The sequence below is a fragment of the Sander lucioperca genome, chromosome 17 (genome assembly GCF_008315115.2).
Source record: "Sander lucioperca isolate FBNREF2018 chromosome 17, SLUC_FBN_1.2, whole genome shotgun sequence".
Lineage (NCBI taxonomy): Eukaryota > Metazoa > Chordata > Actinopteri > Perciformes > Percidae > Sander > Sander lucioperca.
In genome coordinates this window covers 17,893,865-17,917,025 of record NC_050189.1, presented here as the reverse complement: position 1 = coordinate 17,917,025, position 23,161 = coordinate 17,893,865, and the positions used below count along the sequence as shown (strand labels likewise).

At 40.4% G+C, this 23,161-nt stretch overlaps 3 protein-coding genes and 1 long non-coding RNA gene across 6 annotated transcripts in view; 2 read left to right on the top strand and 2 right to left on the bottom strand.

The window, feature by feature from the left end:
• The window catches only part of LOC116064565, a 305,191-nt gene that overhangs the window by 45,302 nt on the left and 236,728 nt on the right, over positions 1–23,161 (top strand). Inside the window, exon 9 of the mRNA XM_035993884.1 lies at positions 163–258. Within this exon, the coding sequence (XP_035849777.1) occupies positions 163–258 (96 nt within the window). The remainder of the gene's footprint in view (positions 1–162; positions 259–23,161) is intronic.
• LOC116064564 (hemicentin-2-like) overlaps positions 1–23,161 on the bottom strand; it is a 173,913-nt gene that overhangs the window by 19,958 nt on the left and 130,794 nt on the right. The window lies entirely within an intron of this gene.
• On the top strand, positions 7,161–7,505 carry LOC118493606. Its single transcript, XR_004895554.1, has 2 exons — positions 7,161–7,271; positions 7,304–7,505. It is a non-coding gene; the product is annotated as an uncharacterized LOC118493606 (long non-coding RNA).
• LOC118493564 (nectin-4-like) lies at positions 13,333–15,608 on the bottom strand. Its single transcript, XM_035993987.1, has 3 exons — positions 15,471–15,608; positions 13,689–14,045; positions 13,333–13,561 (listed from the first exon to the last, which is right to left on the bottom strand). Exons 1-3 carry the CDS (start codon positions 15,544–15,546, stop codon positions 13,476–13,478), a joined length of 519 nt encoding a protein of 172 aa, XP_035849880.1. The 5' UTR covers positions 15,547–15,608; the 3' UTR covers positions 13,333–13,475.

The following is a 23,161-nucleotide window of genomic DNA, read 5'->3' as shown; positions in this document are numbered from 1 at the left end:
CTATAACATGCACAAAAAAGATATATAATGCAAAACATATACTGATTATTTAAATTCCTACTACAATCAGTAATATATTTAAAGAGCTCATATTATGCTTTTTGGCATAAGTAGTAAATATACTGTACAATCCTGATATTAATAATGATATTTCTTTTCCAGAGAGTGATCCTGCTGCAATCCACTCCGGAGTGAAAACAGAAGAAGTCTGTTACGGAGAAATAGTGATCAAAGACAAGAAATCAAACAGGAAGAGAGGTACGGCTGCTCTTCTATGTCTCCATCACTAGAAACATAACACGTGTGTGTGTGTGTGTGTGTGTGTTCATGCTGATGTCACCCAAAGCAACAGTGACTATGTTTACATGCACAGAGTATTCAGTTTTGCAGAAAAAAAAATATTCCGAATAAGCTGTTGACAAATGAATGAAAATGAATATTCCACTAATATTCCTGTTTACATGCAGCCGTTAAAATAACAGGATAATGTTCCAGCTGTAAATGCATATTGATTCATTAACTACTAATAATCCTATTGGTATCGGCCTTTAAAAACAAGTATCTGTTGATCCTTAATGTTTACATATATATCTCCACACAGTCTTTTAAAATGAGTCTTGCAGTCTCTGTCTATTTTGATCATATCTGTTATTAAAGACATGTCTGAACTAACCGCCAAAATAAAAGCAGGAAGCAGTTGATCTTCCTCATTTTATTTTAATTCAGAACAGTTCTAAGTATTTTTACTTCTCTTCTACATTTTTGAGAAAAATATTGTACATTTTACTTTTACTATCCTACGTTTTACAACTTTACTACATTAATTGTACGAGTTACCTTTGAGATAAACAGCACTGATGTTTCAAATGTATGCATAATATTTCCTCGACTTGTTCGTGGACTGGACTATGACATTTAACCTGCGATGATCTGTGGGCTTATGGGAAATGGTGTTCATTAAATGCTGCTGAAAAACAGAAACATGGAAGAAACATAATTTAGATTGTTTTTCAAAAAACTGCCGCCCTTATCTAAATGTATGAAGGGAGCCAAACAAGTCACTGTTGAGGAACGCGGTTTGTCTGCTGATGGAGTTTGTCTCTAATTGTTTGTGTTCAGAGTCTCCAGCAGAGCCAGAGGTCCTCTACTCCTCAGTGAGGAAGACCTGAACACCATCACACCAGTCCAACCAGTGGAGTCAATCACTGGTCCCCAGAGCCCCCTCACACCTCGGTACATTCATCTGTATTTCTTATTAAAGCTAAATGAGATTAATGCAGCAGCAAAGAGACAAACCACTTATATTTAGAGCATTTTTGCGTTCTTTCAATGGGTTTGTGCAAAAAATACTTCCCCTATGAGTGTTTTGTACAGTTCACAAAAACCAACAAATATCAACTGAACAGAGTCTAATGATAATAACTATTTACTGATATTTATATATTGTATTTATGAGCTTGTTTCTGTGCAGGATCATTAAACTCTGGTGTCACCGGCTGTTTTCCTCGTGTGGTTCTGTGGGTTTCACATCTCTGACAGATGGAACATTTGTTCTGATTGTGGCTAACCGATCCATGCTTCTCTTCAGCGCAGAGAACAGAGAACAAACACACCGCAGACTATAAACAGCTGCAACATCAGCCAGCGGTTGGAAACTTTTACACCAATCACAAACATCTATAGACCAGAGGGTCAGAGGTGTGATTCTGTAGTCGGTGAAGATTCAGTCTGTCATTTTTTAAAAGTTTAAACATCACAGAAATGATCAGGTTCTGTTTTTCAGCTACATGATAACAGACAATGTTTTTATGAGCAGATATACAGGATGCTGTTCTTCCGCACCAGACATATGTGCAGACACATTGTAATTTCCCCTTGAGGGATTAATAAAGTATAAATTATAATTATTATTATATCCACTGTTACACTCTGACTGCTTTTAATTTTTCAAAACATAAAAGCCATCAGATGGATATACATATTCTCTAACAATTGCTACATTCATTTAGTAGAATGTAGTAAGATAAGAGAGTCAGAATGGGCGGAAGGATTGTCCCAAGGTCTGTTCACACAGATAGGAAAACTCTAGGATACAAATAAAAAGGATGAGAATGACTTTCTTCAAACTTCTCACAGAATGGAATGTAACATTATTCACAACAAGAGGATAAAGTAGCTTTACACCTCTGTGTGTAAAGGTAGTTACAAGCTAGTTGAAGCTAGTTGCTAGCCAGTACACCCACACAGTGCATAAGGCCTTCTGAAGGGCTATGAATGCCTCCTCTGCTTCAGCACTCCAGAGGACATGATGTGGGGGCTCTTTTTTATCATCATGTGTAGAGGGGCTTCAAGGAACGCCAAGTGAGAGAGAGATACACACTGATAATATCATTTAATTGGGGTCTTATGGGGTGTTCACACCGCCCGCATTTCGCAAGAATTCAATGAGGCGAGGATAAAATATTCACAGGAATATTAGTGGAATATTCATTTTCATTAGTGAAGTAAACAGCTTAGTCCGAATTTTGTCTTTTTCAGAATAAGGGCAAACATTTGAACATTTTGTGCAGGTAAACAGTCAGTGATGTGTTTTAACAGCGATGAGGCTCAATGGCACAGAGGAAGAAGATATATCAGGCTTCAATAAACACTCAACACTTCCAGATACATTCATTGTTTGTTTTGAGTCTGAACATGAGTTACTGACAAGCAGAAACGTAATTTAACACCAAAATAATGCTTTAGAAAACAGACTTTAAAAATCAAACAAAGAATAGGAATGTATATCCTGCCTCAAAGTTAAGATTTGAGGTTGGATATAAAAAGAAGAGACAGACTCAGTGGAAAAAGACACTTTATTTTTTGCGTTTCAAACTGACCTTTAATAAAACTAATAATTGCATACAACATAGTGTTTTCCACTCTGCCTCTGAAACCACAGCAGCAACTTCCTCCTGTTGATTCCAGTGAACTGATCTGACGATAGTGAGGTTTCTCATTATAGTCTCTGCTCTATCTGGCAGTGAGGTGTTTGTTGTGTACCGTGTGGTAAAAAGTACAACCTTTGTGCAGCTTTGTGGTCGCCCAGTTTCCTGTGTCAGAAAAATTCTGTCCAGTTATAGTTGCTCTCTTTGTTCAGGTCTAAAAACCTGCAGCCATGTCCATAACAAAACTATAATTCTACATTAACAATAATCATACAGCATTGATATTCTTCTTTATATTACATGTGTTGCAGTAGCAACACAGCAGCAGTGGTATACCTGCAGTAATGTAATGTAATGTGTATTTTATTTGATTTTCCAGAGAGAGATCCAGCTGCAGTCTCCTCAGCAGTGAGACGAGCAGAAGACGTCAGTTACGGACAAACAGTGATCAAATCAAACAGAACCAGAGGTACAGCTGCTCTTTATTTCTCAACTTCAAACTGAGCCAGTCTTTATGCTAAGCTAAGCTAACCACTTCTTCTTGTCACTCTCAGAAAGAGAATACGAGGATAACCTAACAAATTTGATAATATAATGAACTATTCCTATAAAAAGATACAAGTACAAAAGGACAAAGCACTGACTATGTTTAAATTCACATAATATTGATCTATTTTGTCCTCATTCCGAAAAAGACATCCTGAGTAAGCTGTTTACATGGCTAATAAACATGTAAATGGACATTCACACACACTGGTGGCCGAGGCTGCCATACAAGGTGACAACTGCTCCTCAGATCTCTGCAGGGTAAATCCAGACAGCTAGCTAGACTATCTGTCCAATTTGAGTTTTCTGTTGCACGACTAAAACAACTTTTGAACGTACACGTTCCACCAAAACAAGTTCCTTCCCGAGGCTATTTTGCAGTGGCACCGTGGCTCCGTCCGGCGTTTAGCACCGCCCAATACGACTGTGATTGGTTTAAAGAAATGCAAATTAACTAGAGCACGTTTTCCTCCCATCCCCGAATGCTGTGTGGACTAGCCAGACCCTTCTCCAAAGAGAGGCTACTCATCAAATAATCATTCAAACACAGTCACACACTGATGGCCCAACATCAGGGGGCAAATCAGAGTTCAGTGTCTTGCCCAAGGACACTTGGACTTGAACCACCGACCATCCGTTTGGTGGACGATCAATCTAAATGTTTAACATATTTCCTCGACTTGTTCATGGACTGGACCATGACGTTTAACCTGTAATAGTCTGTGGGTTTATGGGAAATGTTCATTAAATGCTGCTAAAAACAAACATTGAAGAAAACTATATTTTAGTTTTTTATCTAAATGTATGAAGGGAGCCAAACAAATAACTGTTGAGAAATGCTGTACGTCTGCTGATGGAGTTTGTCTCAGATAGTTTCTCATTTAATTGGAACTGTTTGTGTTCAGAGTCTCCAGCAGAGCCAGAGGTCCTCTACTCCTCACTGAGGAAGACCTGAACACCATCACACCAGTCCAACCAGTGGAGTCCAGCCGGCCAATCACTGGTCCCCAGAGACCCTCACATCTCGCTACATTCATCTGTTTGACTTCCTATCTGTAAATGTTAAAGGTAAATGAGATTCATGCAGCTACAAAAAGACAAACAACTCAACTCAATTTAGAGCATGTTGCATTCTTTATATGTGTTTCGTTAAATAAAACCATAGATTTGTTCCTCTATAAGAGTATTAAGGTATATAATCATACGTTGCACAACACCGATAAATATCAACTGAACAGAGTCTAATGATAATAACTATTTACTGATATTTACATTGTATTTATGAGTTTGTTTCTTTGCAGGATCAATAAACTGGTGTCATCGGTTGTTTTCCTCGTGTGGTTCTGTGGGTTTCACATCTCTGACAGATGGAACATTTGTTCTGGTTGTGGCTAACACTTCTCTTCAGCACTGATAACTGAGAACAAACACACGGTAGATTATAAACAGCTGCGGTTGGAAACTTTTACACGAATCACAAACAGCTTCAGCGCAGAGCGTCTAAGGTTTGATTTTGATCAGAGGGGACTGGTTCAAACAGTTTGTGTCCAGGGTGAGATGGATAGGCTACAATCTTTCGGGCCCACCTCAGAGACGCTGAGAGAGTTCCTGGAGGGACGGCAGATTGCAGCCAATCACCTTCTCAGCAGAGCGGATGATGTGCTGCAGTCTGCGCTTGTCCTTCTGCATCAACACGATCTTTGACAGGTTGAACTTCTTCAGCTGCCACAGGAAGAACATCCTCTGCTGGGCTTTTTTAATCCACGTGCAGCTGGGTCAGCTTGTCCTGTAGCAGAGCAGGGAGGAGCGTTTTGAAGGCAGAGCTAACGTCCACAAACAGGATCCTGTAGGAGAGGCCCTGGTATTGTGCATGCTGACTCATTAAAATAGCTTACTGGGACACTTGATGGAATTTTCCTCAGCTTTTAACACGGTGTGCATTGATAAACTTCTACATCACCTCTCTGATTTTCAGGTTCACCCAACACTGACCCTGTGGACAAAAAGTTTTCTGCTGGACAGACCACAACAGGTGTCTTTTAATGGGGTTAAATCAACCAAGCTTATTTTAAATACTGGACTCCCCCAATGTTGTGTTTTATCCCCAATCCTCTTCTCTGTGTACACCAACAACATCTTGTGTAACAGTGCAGGTATGGCACTTTTTAAATATACTGATGACATTGCTTTGGTTGCACACATGTCTAACATTGACGCCCTAACTCGCTACCAGCAGGTTGTAAACAATCTGTCCCAAACTTTTGTTGAGCTCTCCTTGGAGCTCAACATTACAAAAACTAAGGCGCTATTCTGTGGGGGCAGAGACAAGGCATCACCTCTGTTCCAGCCACTTAGCATCCAGGGTCAGCCAGTGGAACAAGTGCAGGTATTCCGGTACTTGGGCACAGAAACAGACACTTCCCTGTCCTTTTCACCAAACACAGACACAACATACAAAAAAGCATAACAACATCTCCACCTGCTCAGAAAACTCAGAACTTTTCAGATCAGCAAGGACGTGTTAACTTTGGTTTACTGCTCCCTCATTGAATCAGTTTTCACTTTCAAGATCCCTTCCTGGTAAAACCAACTCACCATCAAACACAAAACAAGACTCTCACGCATAGTGAATCAAGCTGCAAAAATAACTGGCTCCCCCCATCCCCCTCTATCTGAGCTCTACAGCCGCTCAGTGATCAGGAAAGCCAACCTGATCACAGAGGACCCCTCTCACCCCCTCCATCACTCCTTCCAGCTATTACCATCAGGCAGGAGTTTTACGGTACCACTGGCCCGAAAAAACACCTACAAGAAATCCTTCATCCACTCTGCAATAGCCATATTGAACAGCACAAAATGAACACCACATTCATCTGATACCTTAATACCCCTATGTCTTGTTTTTATATGTCCATATGAATGTCTCTTTGTGACTGGAGCCTTGTCAAAGACAATTTTCTGTAACCCTTGTGTAACAGACAATAAAGTATTATCTTATCTTTCTGTTGGAGATGGTAAGTCCCTTGGGGTAGACTTTGGGCTTTTGCACTTTGTAAACCTATAGCATGCACACAAAAGATATATAACACAATAAAGGAAAGGGAAAAGCCAAAAAGCATAATATGAGCACTTTAATCATTTTCCAAACAAAGAGAAAATCATAACTAACTTAGAGTCTTATTGGCAGAAACATTGCAGTGCTTTCCCCTCCACAGTGAACAGATATGATCCTCTCTACGGTCCACGTGGCCCTCTGCTGGACTCAGAGTGTTACTGATAACTGTTCACCTTCATGCTCTTTCTTCCAATCAGCTGTCTACACTGAGCATGTGCAGCTGGCAGCTACACAAACAAACTTCTCTGCTACAATTTGCACTTTACACAGACACCTGTCGACTCGTCTAATAACTGAACATAAAACAAACATGGCAGAAAGAAAGTACATTGATCAACACAATGAGCGAAAACAATAAAACTGCTGATAATAACTCAGCTATTCAACAACATGTGATACGGTGCACTGTTAAGATAGTCGCCACTTATAAGCTGAGAATGCAGAACTGACAGTTTCAATAACATCACACAAACTAAACAACCTTTGAACATATGTTGGTGACGACTTACTGATCCAACCTCTCTAAATCCAAGTCCATCAGGAGCATTTCTGTGCTACATAATACCTTACTGTGCAGTCTTTCATTCTGATTCAGAACTTGGTATCGGTGCCCAGTGTCTGCTGCTGAACAATCCTGGAATCTATTGGCTGCTGACTGAGGCGGAGCTAGTGAGCCAAATGACGTTGAGAGGGAGGGAGAGAGAGAGAGAGAGAGAGAGAGAGAGAGAGAGAGAGAGAGAGAGAGAGAGAGAGAGAGAGAGAGAGAGAAGGTTTCTAATGCAAATCCCAGATAATTTACCAAGTAGAAAAATCAGATATTCATCAACAACAGAACAGACAATATTATTAAAAGACTCCAAAGCATCCAAATCTCCAATGTGTTTATAAAATGTGAATTACAGCCAGAGTCTGGCCCTGATATTACAGAGCCACACCGAAAATCACTAAATTCTGTTTTGGTCTGAAAATAACTTGCTCTGGTTGTTTTAAAAGCAGTGCACCCAGTGTTTACCATCGTGACCCCTCTCTCTTGTTTGGTTAGGGTCTGGTTAGTTGGTTAGTAGAAAAACCTAAATAAAATACTAAATAGCAACTCAAATTCCATGTCTAAAATATAACTAAACAAGATATTAAAATATCATAAAGTACTATAAAGTAAACAAACAAAGCTAGACGTGCTTCCTACATATACACTCAGCTCTGTTAACCCTATAGCTGACACACTGCATAAAGAAATGGTTGTCACCGGGTGGGTGGTGGGGGCGGTTGGGTCCACGGTCCATGTAGAGTCTAAAGATACTATGTTACACAGGCTTTGTATTCTGCAGACCACCCTACCTCTGTCTAGATATAGTAGAAACTCATTCATCAGCGTAGGCTGAATTGCAATTGCGTCCGACAAATCTAAGGTTTACCGGCAGAAAGCCGGTCGAGTTAGACGCTATTTCCTGCATAGCGTTGGAAATGGTGTATTTTCAAATGTTTATTTCAGTAGCTTATGTAGAAGAAAGAGATGACGACGTCACATACAGCGATGTCCAAATATCACGTAACCTGCAACAGACAATCAGATGGAGCAGAGGCAATTATGTTTTTATTGGTTTTCAGGGGACTCTCAGGGAGCAGAGCCTCCAGCAGAGCCAGAGGTCCTCTACTCCTCACTGAGGTAGACCTGAACACCATCACACCAGTCCAACCAGTGGAGTCCAGCTGGCCAATCACTGGTCCCCAGAGACCCTCACACCTCAGAACATTAATCTCATTAAAGCATAATGAGCCTCATGTAGCTACAAAGAAAAGAACAACTCAAGTTGAGAGCAAATTTGCATTCTTTAGATGTGTTTTTCACCGGCAACCTTTCATAACATACATGGCATCAGACGGCCCACACACTTCCATGGATACATCCCAATTCTTCTAGCAGATGGTGACGTTGATGAGAACACAGCTAGAAGTTAATACATGAAGTCAGAGCAAACTGACAGCTGAAGGGCCGTTACAAACATATAAGATCTATATATAATGTTTTTTATCTGAACCACCATTTGAAGCCACGTGACACAGCCAGGTCACACATCCATACTATCTTCCCTCTTACACATATTTTTGTTTTTCAACCGTAAGTTTTTTCAGCCCTGGACAGTAACTGCACATTCCTGCACAAATATACACTTTAAAATCAGACACTTTCATCAACAACATTCATCTCTGTGATTATAAACTAACAAGAGACTAACTGAGCTGCTAACTGCAGGAGGAGAAACCACGCGGCTGCTACACCACCCTACACAGAGGAAATGGGTGTTAGAACTGCTCTGACCAACCTCAGACCCCCCCCACCTTGTGTTGAGACTGGTCTGGTCTGCCACCTGGTGGTGTTCTGTCAGTACTGCATCTCCACTGTCCTCACAGGAAACACTCTGAATCACTGACCTTACAAACACTCAACAATTAATCTCTGTCTCTCTACCAGTCTGGTATCAGTCTGGTAAAACACTCCCACAATGCTGTGCAGCTGCAGAACATCATTCGTTACTCGTTGAAATGACTTAATAACTAATAAAATGCTTTAGTGTCTTCAGCAACATGGTGAACCTCAACTTCTTTCCAATGGTTCAGTCACTGCCTGTAACGTCAGCTCTCTATCACAGCTGGAGTGGGAATGAGAGAACGTTGTAAAACTCTCTTTGGATGAAAGAATCATATCAGTTCAGGTGTTACACTCATTCATTCACTCACACATACATACATAAAAGTGCGCAGTTTTACAGTTTTTCCTCAATTGCTAAAACACTAAAACTCATTAGCTGAACAAAGTTCTCTGAACTCATTGAGCTAATTGTGCAGTCTGTTGTCAGTACCTTAAACCATTTCACATGGTAAAACACAATTTACAGATCTCACTTAGACTTTCCAGCAAAACTCTAAACACATTCTCAAAACACATTCTGCACTCTAATGGACATGTCATTCATACTGCTAAACACAAGTAGCAACAACCAAATACAAATAGCGAACACATGTCATTGATTGAACACAACCACTAAAAATTGAATTGACGCGTTTCAAAATGATGTGATCCTTTGATTTTTGTCTCTTTATGTATTGTATACTGTAGTACAGTGCATTGTAGGCTGTATACTGTACAATGAACAAATGGTATGGCCCTGAACATTGTGCTTTCTATTTGTTACTGTAACAGTACTGCCTGCTCAATAGATTTTGACTGGTTGCAGGTTCATATCAACAAAGACCAAGAATTACAGCATCACAGAGACAAAGGACAGGTTTGTGAGATGCAGGGTACAGTACTGTAAAAATAGAGGTACAAGGAGGAGAAAAAAAAAGCAAAGCAGAGTAGCACTTCCTGATCAATTATGAGCTACTATGATAGAACATGGTTTCGATCACGACAGAAAAAAATGAAATTTGTTTTGCGATTAAAAATGTACTTCTCCCTGAGAACTATATGTTTTGAAAAATGTGTTTTCTATTATTTGGTGTATTGTTTACTGACTGCTTGATAGTGTATATCATTTTGATCACTTTGTTTATGATTTGAGAGCAGTGTAAACACAGGTAAAACTGTTCTGAGGCGAAAGGTTAATTTTGCGAGGAGTCCGAGGTTTTGTAAATAGTTCTTGAAGATGAAGTTTTGTGATTAATGTTTTCAGAAAACGGAGCAAGGTTTCAGAAAATTGTGTTTTAGCAATTGAGAAAAAGCTGAGGCTTTGAGAAGAAAGAAAGCATGATGTAATGCAGTCAGACAGCCAGCAGGAGGCAGCTTTCACTCTGTTCTCCAGAGGAGCATTTCTCTGGGAAGGCTTTAACTTCAGGAAGTCTGCAGAATAATCAGCTCCACCACTGGAGGGACAAAAGACCCAGTGGACAGACAGAAACAGAACTGCATTAATGCATCAATATGTGAAAAGAGTTCCTTTATATGTTACATACAGTTGAGTGCATCTGTTTTCTATCAGATCAGCAGTTTGTCTGCAAGTAAACATGTTTCTGTGTTTTGTGGATCACTTCCAACAAGTTATTCTGTCTGAATACAAAACATGTCACGTCATATTTAGATTCTTCTGTCAAAGACACACCCATGACCCTGAACTGACAACAACAAGACAAATATGTTAAACTAAAACACAAAAACACCCATTTAGACAAACAGATTTAAAGAAATAAAGATGATCTGAGAGCTGATTCCAACTGTTTTATCCAAATGGTCCACAGAGAGAGAAGAGGAGACTGAAGTCATGAAGAGGATGACTACATGCTTTAATTTGAAGATTATGATCAAAGTGAGGCAGCAGAGTGAGTCAGCCCCTGAACTTAAACACTACCAGTTTTGTTTTCTGTTAATCATTCCAGTGAGATTACGTATGAAACTTGTTTTACATTTCAGTGTTGGGTAACTTGTCTCACAGCCATGATGACAGCCATGTTTGTGATTGTTTGTTCTCCTAAACAAGCCACTACTATACTATAACCACTATTCTCAGCAGCGTTGCTGTCACCACGCATCAATAATTCATAACAGAAACAGAAAGCTTTCTGCAAAAACCCCCGAAAAGCCAGAAAGAGCTAATCTGTTATTAATATAAAGAATTAAGTACTGTTATGTACACATGCCACTTTCTACTTCTACTCAGGGGGAAATATTCTGTACTTTTTACATACATGCATGACATTGTAATGAACAACACTTATTTTTAACAACCAAATCAATATTCAAAACAACACATTAGCAATATACCTAAATAAACAACACTGAGAAGACATGAAGCCGCCGTCACACCCCTTTCTGCCTAACACATTCTCACTCCTAACTCGTTGAATACTTCACGCTTGGCGCCGTACAGACTTCATTTCCCTCCTCAGCAGAGCTCTAACTGAAGCAAAGGCCCACTGTACCACCATCTACTACACTGTACCACCATCTACTACACTGTACCACCCTCTACTACACTGTACCGCCCTCTACTACACTGTACCACCCTCTACTACACTGTACCACCATCTACTACACTGTACCACCCTCTACTACACTGTACCACCCTCTACTACACTGTACCACCATCTACTACACTGTACCACCCTCTACTACACTGGACCACCCTCTACTACACTGTACCATCCTCTACTATACTGTACCAACCTCTACTACACTGTACCATCCTCTACTACACTGTACCATCCTCTACTACACTGTACCACCCTCTACTACACTGTACCACCCTCTACTACACTGTACCACCATCTACTACACTGTACCATCCTCTACTATACTGTACCACCCTCTACTACACTGTACCATCCTCTACTATACTGTACCACCCTCTACTACACTGTACCACCCTCTACTACACTGTACCACCATCTACTACACTGTACCATCCTCTACTATACTGTACCACCATCTACTACACTGTACCACCCTCTACTATACTTTACCAACCTCTACTACACTGTACCACCATCTACTACACTGTACCACCATCTACTACACTGTACCACCATCTACTACACTGTACCACCATCTACTACACTGTACCACCATCTACTACACTGTACCAACCTCTACTACACTGTACCATCCTCTACTATACTGTACCAACCTCTACTACACTGCATACTGTAAAGCCAGTCTTCTATTCCTTCATATAAATAATCATTACAAGCTGTTTGATCAGTTCTTCAGTTGTTGATTGCATGTTTACTTCATCCTTTGCACTGTAAAATCTCAGAATAAATTATATTAAATCACCTTTTCTTTAACTCTAAAATCTTATCAGAGAAACACACTGTAATGGGAGCTCCCTGTTTTTAACAAAGACCTTAAAGAGGAACATGAGAGACTCCAGGTAAGAAACACAAAGACACCCAGAGGACTTGGACACGGTCCAGGTGAGTCAGTTGGTCTGTGAGTTGTGTTCCTCCTGCTGCGGTTACCTGGAGCCGGCGTGGTGGGTGTGTCTATGTCAACAGTACATATATAGATAGATTAGATGGAGGGGAATGTTAGTATGTGTATCAACCGGTTCACTTTTACAGAAACAAAACTTACTGCACCTGAACCTTCATCACATTCTAAATCAGGTCTACCAGAGGGGGGCAAATCATCACCAGATTGTTTTCTAAAAGATAGTTGGGAGAGCTGAGCAACCTTTAAAATGGGTTTCATGTTTCTTATGGTCAGCGTGCACGGTCGCCGTGAAACGTCTGGTTGTTTATACTGATTGTGGTCAAAGGTAGATCAGCTCAGAGAACTGAATTCTTCTCTTACAGTCTGTAGTATCGCGTCTGTGTCGTTACAAAACCTTGCAGACTCTCCGTGCAGTTGCCCGGGCTGCAGTTGGGATATATCTCGGTCCACATCTCCCCGACCGTGCTGACTGTAAGAAGCATGAAACAAGTTAGAGTGTGTTTGGGAAATCCTGGACATGTTGGACAAAGGTGTCTTCAGCTGACACCAGAGACCTCCATCAGATTCAGATCTTAGTCTCAGGATCACATCCTTCCCCCAGTCTCTGCTCCTCCTCTACACAGTTAAAATATTAATATAACACACACACACACACACACACACACACACTATGAGGTTGGATATTTTAAACTGCTTTAGCTGTGTTCAAAGTAAGAGAAGTGCACAAAACGACGAATTTATATATATTTTTTAAATGTTTTATTTTTTCTCACAAGCTTTAGGGCATTATTCCTAATTCTTGTAAGACAATTAAAGGTGAGTAATGAAAACTTTACATCGTTTTTCTTTTCATGTATTATATAACATAAGCTTACTGCATTTAACTAGTTAAGTCTCATGTGTCATTTATATTATTCACATTTTGTTTAATCAAAAAACATCGGCCCCTCTGCATTTTTCACAAATTGCACCCTGCTCCAGACAACACAGCCGCCAGACTCAACAGGTACACAAATGCAAAGTTTCCATCCTTAGAGTTTGAACCTGAAGATGAAAAAACATATGAGTCAGTAAATGTCTGGATAGTGGAGCAGTCTTCATCCTCTCTGATGTTAGAAACTGCAGCTACAACCTGATACTCAGAAAAACTCTCTGAGAGAGACTACCTCACCTGAGTCTGTAACCTGCAGACGGATGGTTCTGATTGGGTTAGAGTCGATGATGGATCTCTTTGCCCGTTTTGAACCAGCTGGTGCAACTCGACACTCGTATGTTCCTTGGTCGATGCTGCTCACATTCTTCAGAATTAAAGATGCGTCTCCGCCATTCAGCTCATTGCCAGACAGGTCCACCCTGTTCTTAAAGGATGGATTGTGGATGGTTGTATCGGTTTCTTTATCGCTGTAAAAGAGGATGTACTCTGGCTTTGGGTCATGTCTGCTCCACTCTACAACACTGATGGAGGGATCAGCAGCCTGACATGGCAGAATGGCATCCTGTCCAGGGTGCACTGGTACCACAATCATGTCTAAAAAACAATAATAAACTACTATTAATAACAAAAAGTAATGTTGTTTCAACAGTTCTCTACAGGTGTGTCCCTACAGAAGGTCTCTGTAGAGTCTCACCTGATGGAGACGTTCACTGATCTGTCACAACTGCAGAGATATCACAGGACTTTATTACCACAGGTCAACTCTTTAGAAGACTGGGATGTGAAAATGACAACATTCATGCAGCCAATCAGAGCCGTGGAAACATGTTGGCAGATTATTTTATAGATAGGAGTCAGATCGATGTGTCACAATCTAACTCTCTATCATGTATCAGTAGAAATATGTTTCAAATGTGACATTTTACCATGTCTGCTATTTTGCTAAAAATTAATTAATTTGAATCTCTTTAAGATATTATATACATACTGTATATAGAGAACATTATTATTATTATGTCCATATAAACGAGGAAGCAAAGAACACAATAGGTAGAGAAGGAAACTTGGCCTCTGTAAAGAACAAAACAAAAGTGACAGATAATAGCGGACCGACTGAATGCTAGTCTAAAAATATACACAAACTACTGCTCTTAACTGAAACCATTGAATGAGTCAATTGGTATTTGCACAAACAAACAATTGTACATTTTCCATTAAAAGCGAGCAGTGTAAGTTAATATGACTTAGGAAATTTATATTTTCGGCCATGAGAAAGAGAGAGGGAGAAACAGAGTGAAAGAGATATTCACGCATCAAGCAACAAGCTGTTGTTGAGACACATGAAGCTGATCAATTTCTAACCAGCTCAAGTCTCAGCATGTCATTGTTTGCTATGATCGGATCCCTTTCACAGTTACAGTCTGTAAAACAGCAACAACAAGTTTCCTGATGCAGGAAATGTTGCTGGTGTTTGAGAACAGGTTGAACTGACTTCAGCACCACAGCGGGTAATTTCTTCCTGTTTAATCCAGCCAATCACAAGACTGCACAGCTCAATGCACGTCACACCCCCCCCACCCCGCCTATTTTCCTCTCTCTCTCTCTCTCTCTCTCTCTCTCTCTCTGTCCCACCTTTATTTAGGCAACAAACTTTGTCTAAACTGCGTAGTTGGTCAAAGTCTGAAACAGCACGATCACTCTCTTATGTTTTAAGAAGGCTAACCGACAAAGTTGAATATAACCCTTGTAATTAACAAAACCAAATACTGTTTAATACATTTAAACATGCTAAATACATAAAAGCCTAACTTTAACTACTTTAAGAAAAACTGTTCAAAAAGTATTCACAGTTTCATAAATCCAGTCTCATTATCAAAAGGAACTTTCAACAGATAGATTTGTTAAATAAAGTACATTTCAATCACATTCCCACTTTCTAGAACAAGATGACATCATTCTGTAACACAGGTCAGAAGTAAAGTCCACATGAGTCTTTTCACAATAAAAGCAGATATTTACCAGAAGCTGCTTCAGACGGAAGGAACAACAGGAGCAGAAATATAGCCGTGTGATCTTTGCCAGGATTTTTTTCCATTGCCCTGCATTGCAGAATGATACCTGTTAGAGTGACTGGATACCGTACGGTCTGAGGATTTATATCTCTGTTGAGTGGGAGGATCTACACACCACTCCACTGCGCAGCACAGTCTGTTACAGGAAATCCCTCAGTCCAGGGCTTTGCACTCTGTCTGCAGTACGGGCTGCACAAAGTGAAGATGCATCTAGGGACTCTTAACTGGGTGACAATGAAAAAGAAGAAATCATTAATATGAAGATGCTGCCTAATTGTGAGAAACATGGTACGACATTACTTTTACTTTTTACCACAAAGAGACGTCTACAAGAGGAAGCGTAAAAGACTTTTTGTTTTTATGGGCAGAAAGACATTTTTGTCTACTTTGCAGCAGTACAGTCTGTTTAAAGAAATGGTTGCAAAGTACCATGTAGCATATTATTGAATCTCAATGTTTCACTTTTAATGACCAAGAAAGAAAGAGCAGCATGTTTGTAAGAGGTATTGTCTGAACGTGTTGCTGTTTTATCTTGTGGTGTGTTCAGACAATGGAAATCGTTTGTGTCCTCTGTGATTCTACTGTATGTAATTTCTGCTGGTAAGCTTAGTGTTTTAATCATCAAAACAATCTAACAAACAAACACCAAATGAACTGGACATGCAGGCCTGCAGTGATCATAAAGTTTACCATTGTCCTTTAAACTGGTTTAAAGATCAGATTAGAAAAACGCGTCGTCTTTCCCTCCACACTGCAGCAATGGGCAAACGTGCGTCTTGCCCACCCAATCAAAAGAAAATGTGTTCAACACCGCAACACCTACGTGAGGATGCTTTTTGTGGACTACAGCTCGGCATTCAACACCATCATCCCGGACATCCTCATCAAAAAGCTGCCCCACCTGGGCCTCTCCACCCCCATCTGCACTTGGATAAGTGATTTCCTCACCAACCGCTCACAAGTTGTCCGACTGGGCCCCCACCTCTCTTCCACCATCACACAGCAGCGTCTCTACTTCCTGAGACTTGTAAAGAGAAACAACCTAAGGGAGACGCTGCTGCTGGCCTTTTATCGTTCTGTCATAGAGCGCGTATAAACGCACTGCGTAACTGTGGTGTGCAGGCTGCACTGTGGCACAGAAAAATTCACTGCAAAGGGTCACCCGGTCTGCAGATATGATCAATGGCTGCCCACACTTGACAGCATCTCCTCCTCCCGCTACCTCACCAGAGCGACAAACATAATCAAGGAAACCTCTCAGCCAGGCCACGAACACTTTCAGGTACTCCCCTCAGGAAGGCGTTACAGGTCTGTCAGAACCCGCACAGCCACGTTCAGGGAAAGCTTTTTCTCCACAGCCATCACAACTCTAAACATTCAATTACAGAAATAGGACTTCATCATGGCAAATTATTATCTTGCCTGGTTTGCACTGCATTTGCACTTTTCCTAAGATTTTTTGGTGTGTGAGTATGGTGTGAGTAAGTGTCCCTGTCACAATTGACGATTGGAGAGGAGGCTTTTCAAGTTCACCATTTGTGTCTTTATTAACCAAAATATACTCAAACCAAAAATACAAAAACAATATTAAACTGAGGCAAAATAACAGCAAACAAACACGGCAACCTCACAGCAAGCTGCCAAGATTCTCAAGCTTTCTTCTCCTGAAGCCCTTTTTAACTCAGCCTCCCCTAATTAGAACCTACCAGCTGCACGGGTGATTATAGGGTGAGCTATCCTGAGCAAGCAACAGTCACACTTAAGTTTCTCAAAACATCATTACAATTGGATAGATCAGTTACTGCCGACAATACTATTTATACATATATGTGCACCCACTACAATAGGCACCCCAAATATAAAAATGTCAGTTACTGCAAAACTATCTTACCCATTTTTCTTCACCTTAGGATTGCCCAGCCCCTCCCCACAGAACAGACCTAATAAGGCAAACCTGCATCCACTCTCCCTGATTAAGCTGGTGAGCAGCTGAGCTACCTCCACATCACAGGCAGAACCAAAGCAAAACGCTATGAACCCATAAAACCTGCCGAACGATCCTATGTCAAATAATAAAGTAACTAAAACAATAACCTACAACATTACAGTGAAATTCAAATTAAGCAGACACCAAACAGTATTAATTTTGGAAACAGGGCCCAGTGAAAATGGAGAAAGGAAGCCTTTTCACAGTCCCATTGGCCACGTGAGGGTATAGTTTGTGGAAGGGGTATGGCGTGTGCGTATAAATGTATAATTCTAGGCACCAAAAGGACTAGCACAGCATTTTGTTGTGAAAATGTTTTACAATGACAAATAAAATTATTTGGATTCTGAATGAATGCCACATGCACATTTAAAGAGGTTAGATCCCCAACAAAAGAGCAAAAGAGGAGGGAGAGGTGATCATGCCTAGGCCTACATGTGTGTTGACTCAGCAGAGATAACATTAAATGAGAAGTTGATCTACAGGAGAATACATATTAGAAAAAATACAGAATGCCATAAAGTCCATGTTGCAGGTTAATCACCACATGTGGGTACATAAAGCACTAAAGATATGTATATAATTTTTAAAATGTCTCCAAATAGTGTTAAAGGCCAATTTTTGTCGTTTTTGGTATTAGCAGGGTTTTTTAAACGCAATTTGGTGATGACGTCACGTTGGGGAGACTAGCCTCAGCCTAGAACTAGAACTATGGCGACTGACTGGGATGAGGAAGAGGTGGAAAGAACTACTAATATCGTGTTTTTACTGTCAGTGAATAGCACCGAGTGAAAGTCAATGTTTTCTTTATATCTAGTGACAGTGATCATGTCGTTAGTTTAGATAAGTACCGGTAAACTTATCTAGATCTGGAAATAGAAGGCATCATGCTATTTACGGGCTAACTTGCCAGTCCCACCTGTGAAATCCCCCCCAAGATAATCCCTAATTAAATCTTTCCCGCGACATTGTAAACACCTTTTCGATTAGATATCCCTCATTTGATGGTAGCCTACTAGCTCCAGTAACAACATGTTTACCTAGTGTTTATTTCTGAGCGTTCACCTCTTCCTCTGGTGAAAATGTGAAACGTAGCTGCCGCCGCGTGTCTGTGTCGCTGTGTTTGGCAGGTGCTTGTGTGGGCAGTGCCGTCCCATGGAAACTGTGGTGGAGAGCTTGTGCTGTAGGGAAATGAGTGCGTTTTGGTCACTGGTCGAGGAGCTCACCCCGTGACCAGCAGATGACATGCCTCACTCAGCATTCAGGATTTGAGGCATGCTGCCTTAATCTGTTTGTGCTGAATATAGCACATGTAGTATATGACCAACCTATAACTTTCTATAAACTTTGCTTACAGATTTGGTATAAGGAGGATGCATGAACCTTACTCTACACTTACTGAGAACATCTGGAAACTGTTAACATGAGCAGAGTTTCCCCCAAGACAGAAGAGACCTTTTTTGGAGTTGTGCCAGATAACAGGCATTGATTGGTTAGTTATCCGTCCAATGATATACTTACAAAATTACGTCCTATGTTGATACAATTCATAGGATATATACGTTGCTCACACAAAGAAAAGACGGAACGACTTTTGGAAGAATTTGAGTTGGTCGTTCTCCGAGCTCACTGCAGGAGTTTGTTAAATTGATGCTGAATCTTTGTTGTAATAAACCTTTTTATAATCAAGAACAGTGTCGGCGGATTGCTCTTCATACAGCATCACAGCATTACTATTTAAGACACCACACACACATTTTAGGCAGGATCATGGTCCCCTTCAAGCCAGCACGCACGATTATGTTAATTGTTTACTTTACCATTTTTTTAAACTGAGTCCTATGAACCAACTTAAACAGTTATAGGTGACTAGAGATGTGCTGCATAGACAATAAACATGCATGAAAAACAGGAATAAAATGAAGTTTCCAACATACTTATCCCTAGGCAATACCGGTACACTGCGTACAGGCAGGCTATAAGTCTTATGCATGCAGTATCAAGACAATCATTTTGGGTTATTATTTGTTGATCTAAAAGCAAAAACAGTGTCACAACACCCAGGATTTGTAAGTCTAGCCATTCCCCTTGATATCATATAATCTAAAGAAAACAGAATGACATATGGTGATACCTCATAATAGCAGTGTTAGAACTGATACTGTCTGGTCAACCTAATTGCATTTTAACATACTACATTTATACACCAAACCTACAGTAAGTCTAGCTAGGCTACGTGTAGAACATTGTATGTCATTTCCGAAGTGAAAAAAATGGCTTTTGTTGTGGATTTGCTTCACTCTGAGCTTGAGGAGAGACTTCACTCGTTCATCTGAATCAGATCCACTCATGACAACGTAGCCGGCTAATTCGTGGGATTGACTGATTCGTGTGAGCATCGACAACTCACGAGTCATCGAAGACTCATGAGTCATCAAGGGCTCGTGAGTTGTCGACAACTCATGAGTTGTCTGCGAGGCAAGCCGAGGCGAGCTTGCAATGTTTCGGACTGTCTGCTCGACCTAATTGCATTTAGCTAGGCTACGTGCAAAACATTATATGTTATTTCAGAAGTGAAAGAATGGCATTTGTTGTGATTTACCCTGATTCGAGTAGAGAAGTCACTCGCTCGTCTCAATCAGATCCACTCATAGCCGGCTGATTTGCGCGATTTTCTGACTCGCGCGTGCATTGAGGACTCGTGAGTCATCGAGGGCTCGTAAGTTCTCGAATGAATCCCATGATCTGCGAGCTTCTGGCTTTGAGTCTGCAGGAAGTTTAAAACCTGTCTTGGACTGTCTCTCTGCTCACTCAGTCGCTTTTGTTGACTTTTGGAGTTGTTGTTGCCTACGAAACTGTAAGTTATAAAGCTTTTTGCAGCTAAGATGGCTAGGAATAGTAGTAGCTAATGTTGCAAGAAGTTTGTGTGTGGTGCTGTTATCATTTTAGATTGAATTGTAGTAGGACTCAACTGAACCGGGTTAATGATACTAAAGACTCGCGAATCGTGAGTCAATTTAAAGACTTGGGTTAAAGATCTGAGTGAATCACGACTCAAACAGGTTTACTAGGTACTAGTACTGAGCATTTGAGGAACTAAAGTATAATATAGCTTCACTCGAGATGTAGTGTAGAAAAGAAGTGACCAGTATTACAGAGTGTACCTCTATAGTTTATGCCTTCCCTGAAAAAAAATATTGTTTTATATTGTTATTTGGATGTGGGTTAATAGGAAAGACATGTATTTTCAGAAAACATTAAAGTTTGGTTAAACAACAATGAACAATGAGTGTAATTTAACATATGTTCTTTTTATTTGAGACCAAAGTGCAGAATTTCAAAATAAATCCATACGGAAGTTGTTTAAGGAAGGAGCAGGTTGGGTCACACACACACACACACACACACACACACACGCCACATTTTCACAGTATACTCAACAGTACAAGCATTTGTACACCGTTGTATCCTTCAAAATCTTTTTTTAAGGCATGTCCGAGTCCGTTGTCTGTGAGGTTGAAACATCCACACAAGTCCAGGCTTTTGATGTGCGGCATCCCTTGAATCACGATAAAAGGCACGATATGTGTGTCTCCATTTCAAACATTACTGCAGGTTGACTGCTTTTAGCAGCAGAGGTTGATTGTGGGCGACAATACTGTCGTGGTTAGCTCGCCGAAACTCCACTGCCGAAGTTGCTGGCTGGCTACGCAACATTAGTTAATTCCGCTAGCATACATACAGGCTAACTATAGCCAGTTAGCTTTGTGTGTAACGTAACAAAAACCCACCCATCTCGTAGGAGCGAAACTTAATATTTCATTCAATAAAATTACAGTACAAAAGGAGCACTAACGCCACAGGTCTTATGTTGACAACGTGGACGCAGATATAAGAAACTCCGAAGGCAGTTGTAATATTTACCTAGCAGGCTAACGCTGTTGCGCTAACGTTAGCAAATGTGGGCGTAGCGTTAGCTAACTGTCTAAACTTGTGAAAAGCCGAACAGCATCCCCGTCCAAGCTGTGTTTCGCTTTCCCTCCAATATTATTATAAACATAATAAAGATACATGGAATGGTATTATATTCCATTTTGTGATATCCATTGTATTTGATGTTGTTGGGTAACAGTTTAAATGTTTATCACCAACAAGCAAATTGCGCAAATTCATTGGAAAATGAACCCTGCAAAACGGCCTTTAATACAGAGCTTTGCTTCATTATATTCCATTATTTTTTTATATTTTGAATTGTCCTGTGTTTTCCTTTACATAAAGACATTTCCAGCACGAATTGATGCAGAAAAAGTTAGAAATTGGTGCATGAAACTTTAAGTTTTTAATGCTTATACCCCCAGACCCCCCACATTACATGCCTCCCCACATATCATGAACTAAATCCTATGCCTTTGGGTTGACTGGCCAGCTTGTATTAGGTCAAATAGGGCCACTAATGCACTTCTCAAACCTCTGTGCTACCAACCGCCCAAGTTGCCCACCTATTTTTTCTACCAGCTCAGCCTAATATAGCAGGCTAGAACTGGCCCTGGTGTGAACACATATGAACCTACAGTCCATGTGGCCCTCTGCTGGATTTAGAGTGTTCCTGCTAACTGTTCACCTCCAGGCTCTTACTTCCAACCAGCTGTCTGCACTGAGCATGTGCAGCTCGCAGATAAACAACCAACATACAAACTTGTTTTTTAAAACCAAATTTGGAGTCAGTGACAGATTTATATTTATATTGACCCCTCTACAGTAAGCCTACAGTCTCTGAGGCTACATCTACACTACTATGTTTTCATTTTTAAGGAACATTTTGAGACAAAATCGTTCTCCGTCCACAACAGAGTTTTATCTCCAGCAGCAACACTTCCACCATTCCTTTTTATTACTGTTTAACTTATTTTATTATTTTATTTTACATTCTATTTTCATCTTTATTAATACATACTGTGTGTATATGGTTATACTTATATTGTTTATATTCTTTTCATCCTTCTTATATTTAGAGAATGTTTGACATGCATCAACAACACCATGACAAATTCCTTGTATGGGTAAAAAACTTACTTGGCAATAAAGCCCTTTCTGATTCTGATTCTGATTCTTATCCCTAATCTTGTCTGTCGTTACTCTGCAGTTGTACATCATGAATGTAGGCTATATTTTGAAAATACAGAAACTATTTTGTAGGAAGAACAACAACGGTGAAAAGTAACAGCAGGGATTTATTATCTTGGAGCGATGACGAGGTGGAACTGTTACTGAAAGGTCTGGAAGCTACCTAAACGATAAGACTGACTGACGTGCGTTCTCGTTTCCAAAAGTCTCCGCTTGTGCTCATCCAGACTACAAAGCAACCCTAGAGTTTTCAAACCAAAACGGGGGCAGCGTTAAAGTTTTAGGGGCTTGGAAATGTCAAAATGGTGGATGCAAGGCGTAAACATAGCTAAAGATATTTGTTTTAAACCAAAACATAGCAGTCTGAATGTACCCTCAGAGTAACTTGTCTCCGCTATTCTGATGTTCTCGTCAGTGCGTTTCTGGCCTGGTTGTACAGGAGTCGGTCGCCACTTCTGTAACCCTCTTCCTAGAACTGACAAAGCTGCCTAAGTTTAGTTGTGAATCAGGGTTTATTGTTGCTTTAT

What these genes read in the sequence shown, in the direction of transcription:
- LOC118493564 (XM_035993987.1), bottom strand. Translation starts at nt 15,546, where the DNA reads ATGGAAAAAAATCCTGGCAAAGATCACACGGCTATATTTCTGCTCCTG. An exon ending in TCCGTCTGAAGCAGCTTCTG is followed by an intron (nt 14,046 to 15,470) that starts GTAAATATCTGC and finishes ATTGTTTTTTAG; the next exon opens with ACATGATTGTGGTACCAGTG. An exon ending in TCTGCAGGTTACAGACTCAG is followed by an intron (nt 13,562 to 13,688) that starts GTGAGGTAGTCT and finishes TTTCATCTTCAG; the next exon opens with GTTCAAACTCTAAGGATGGA.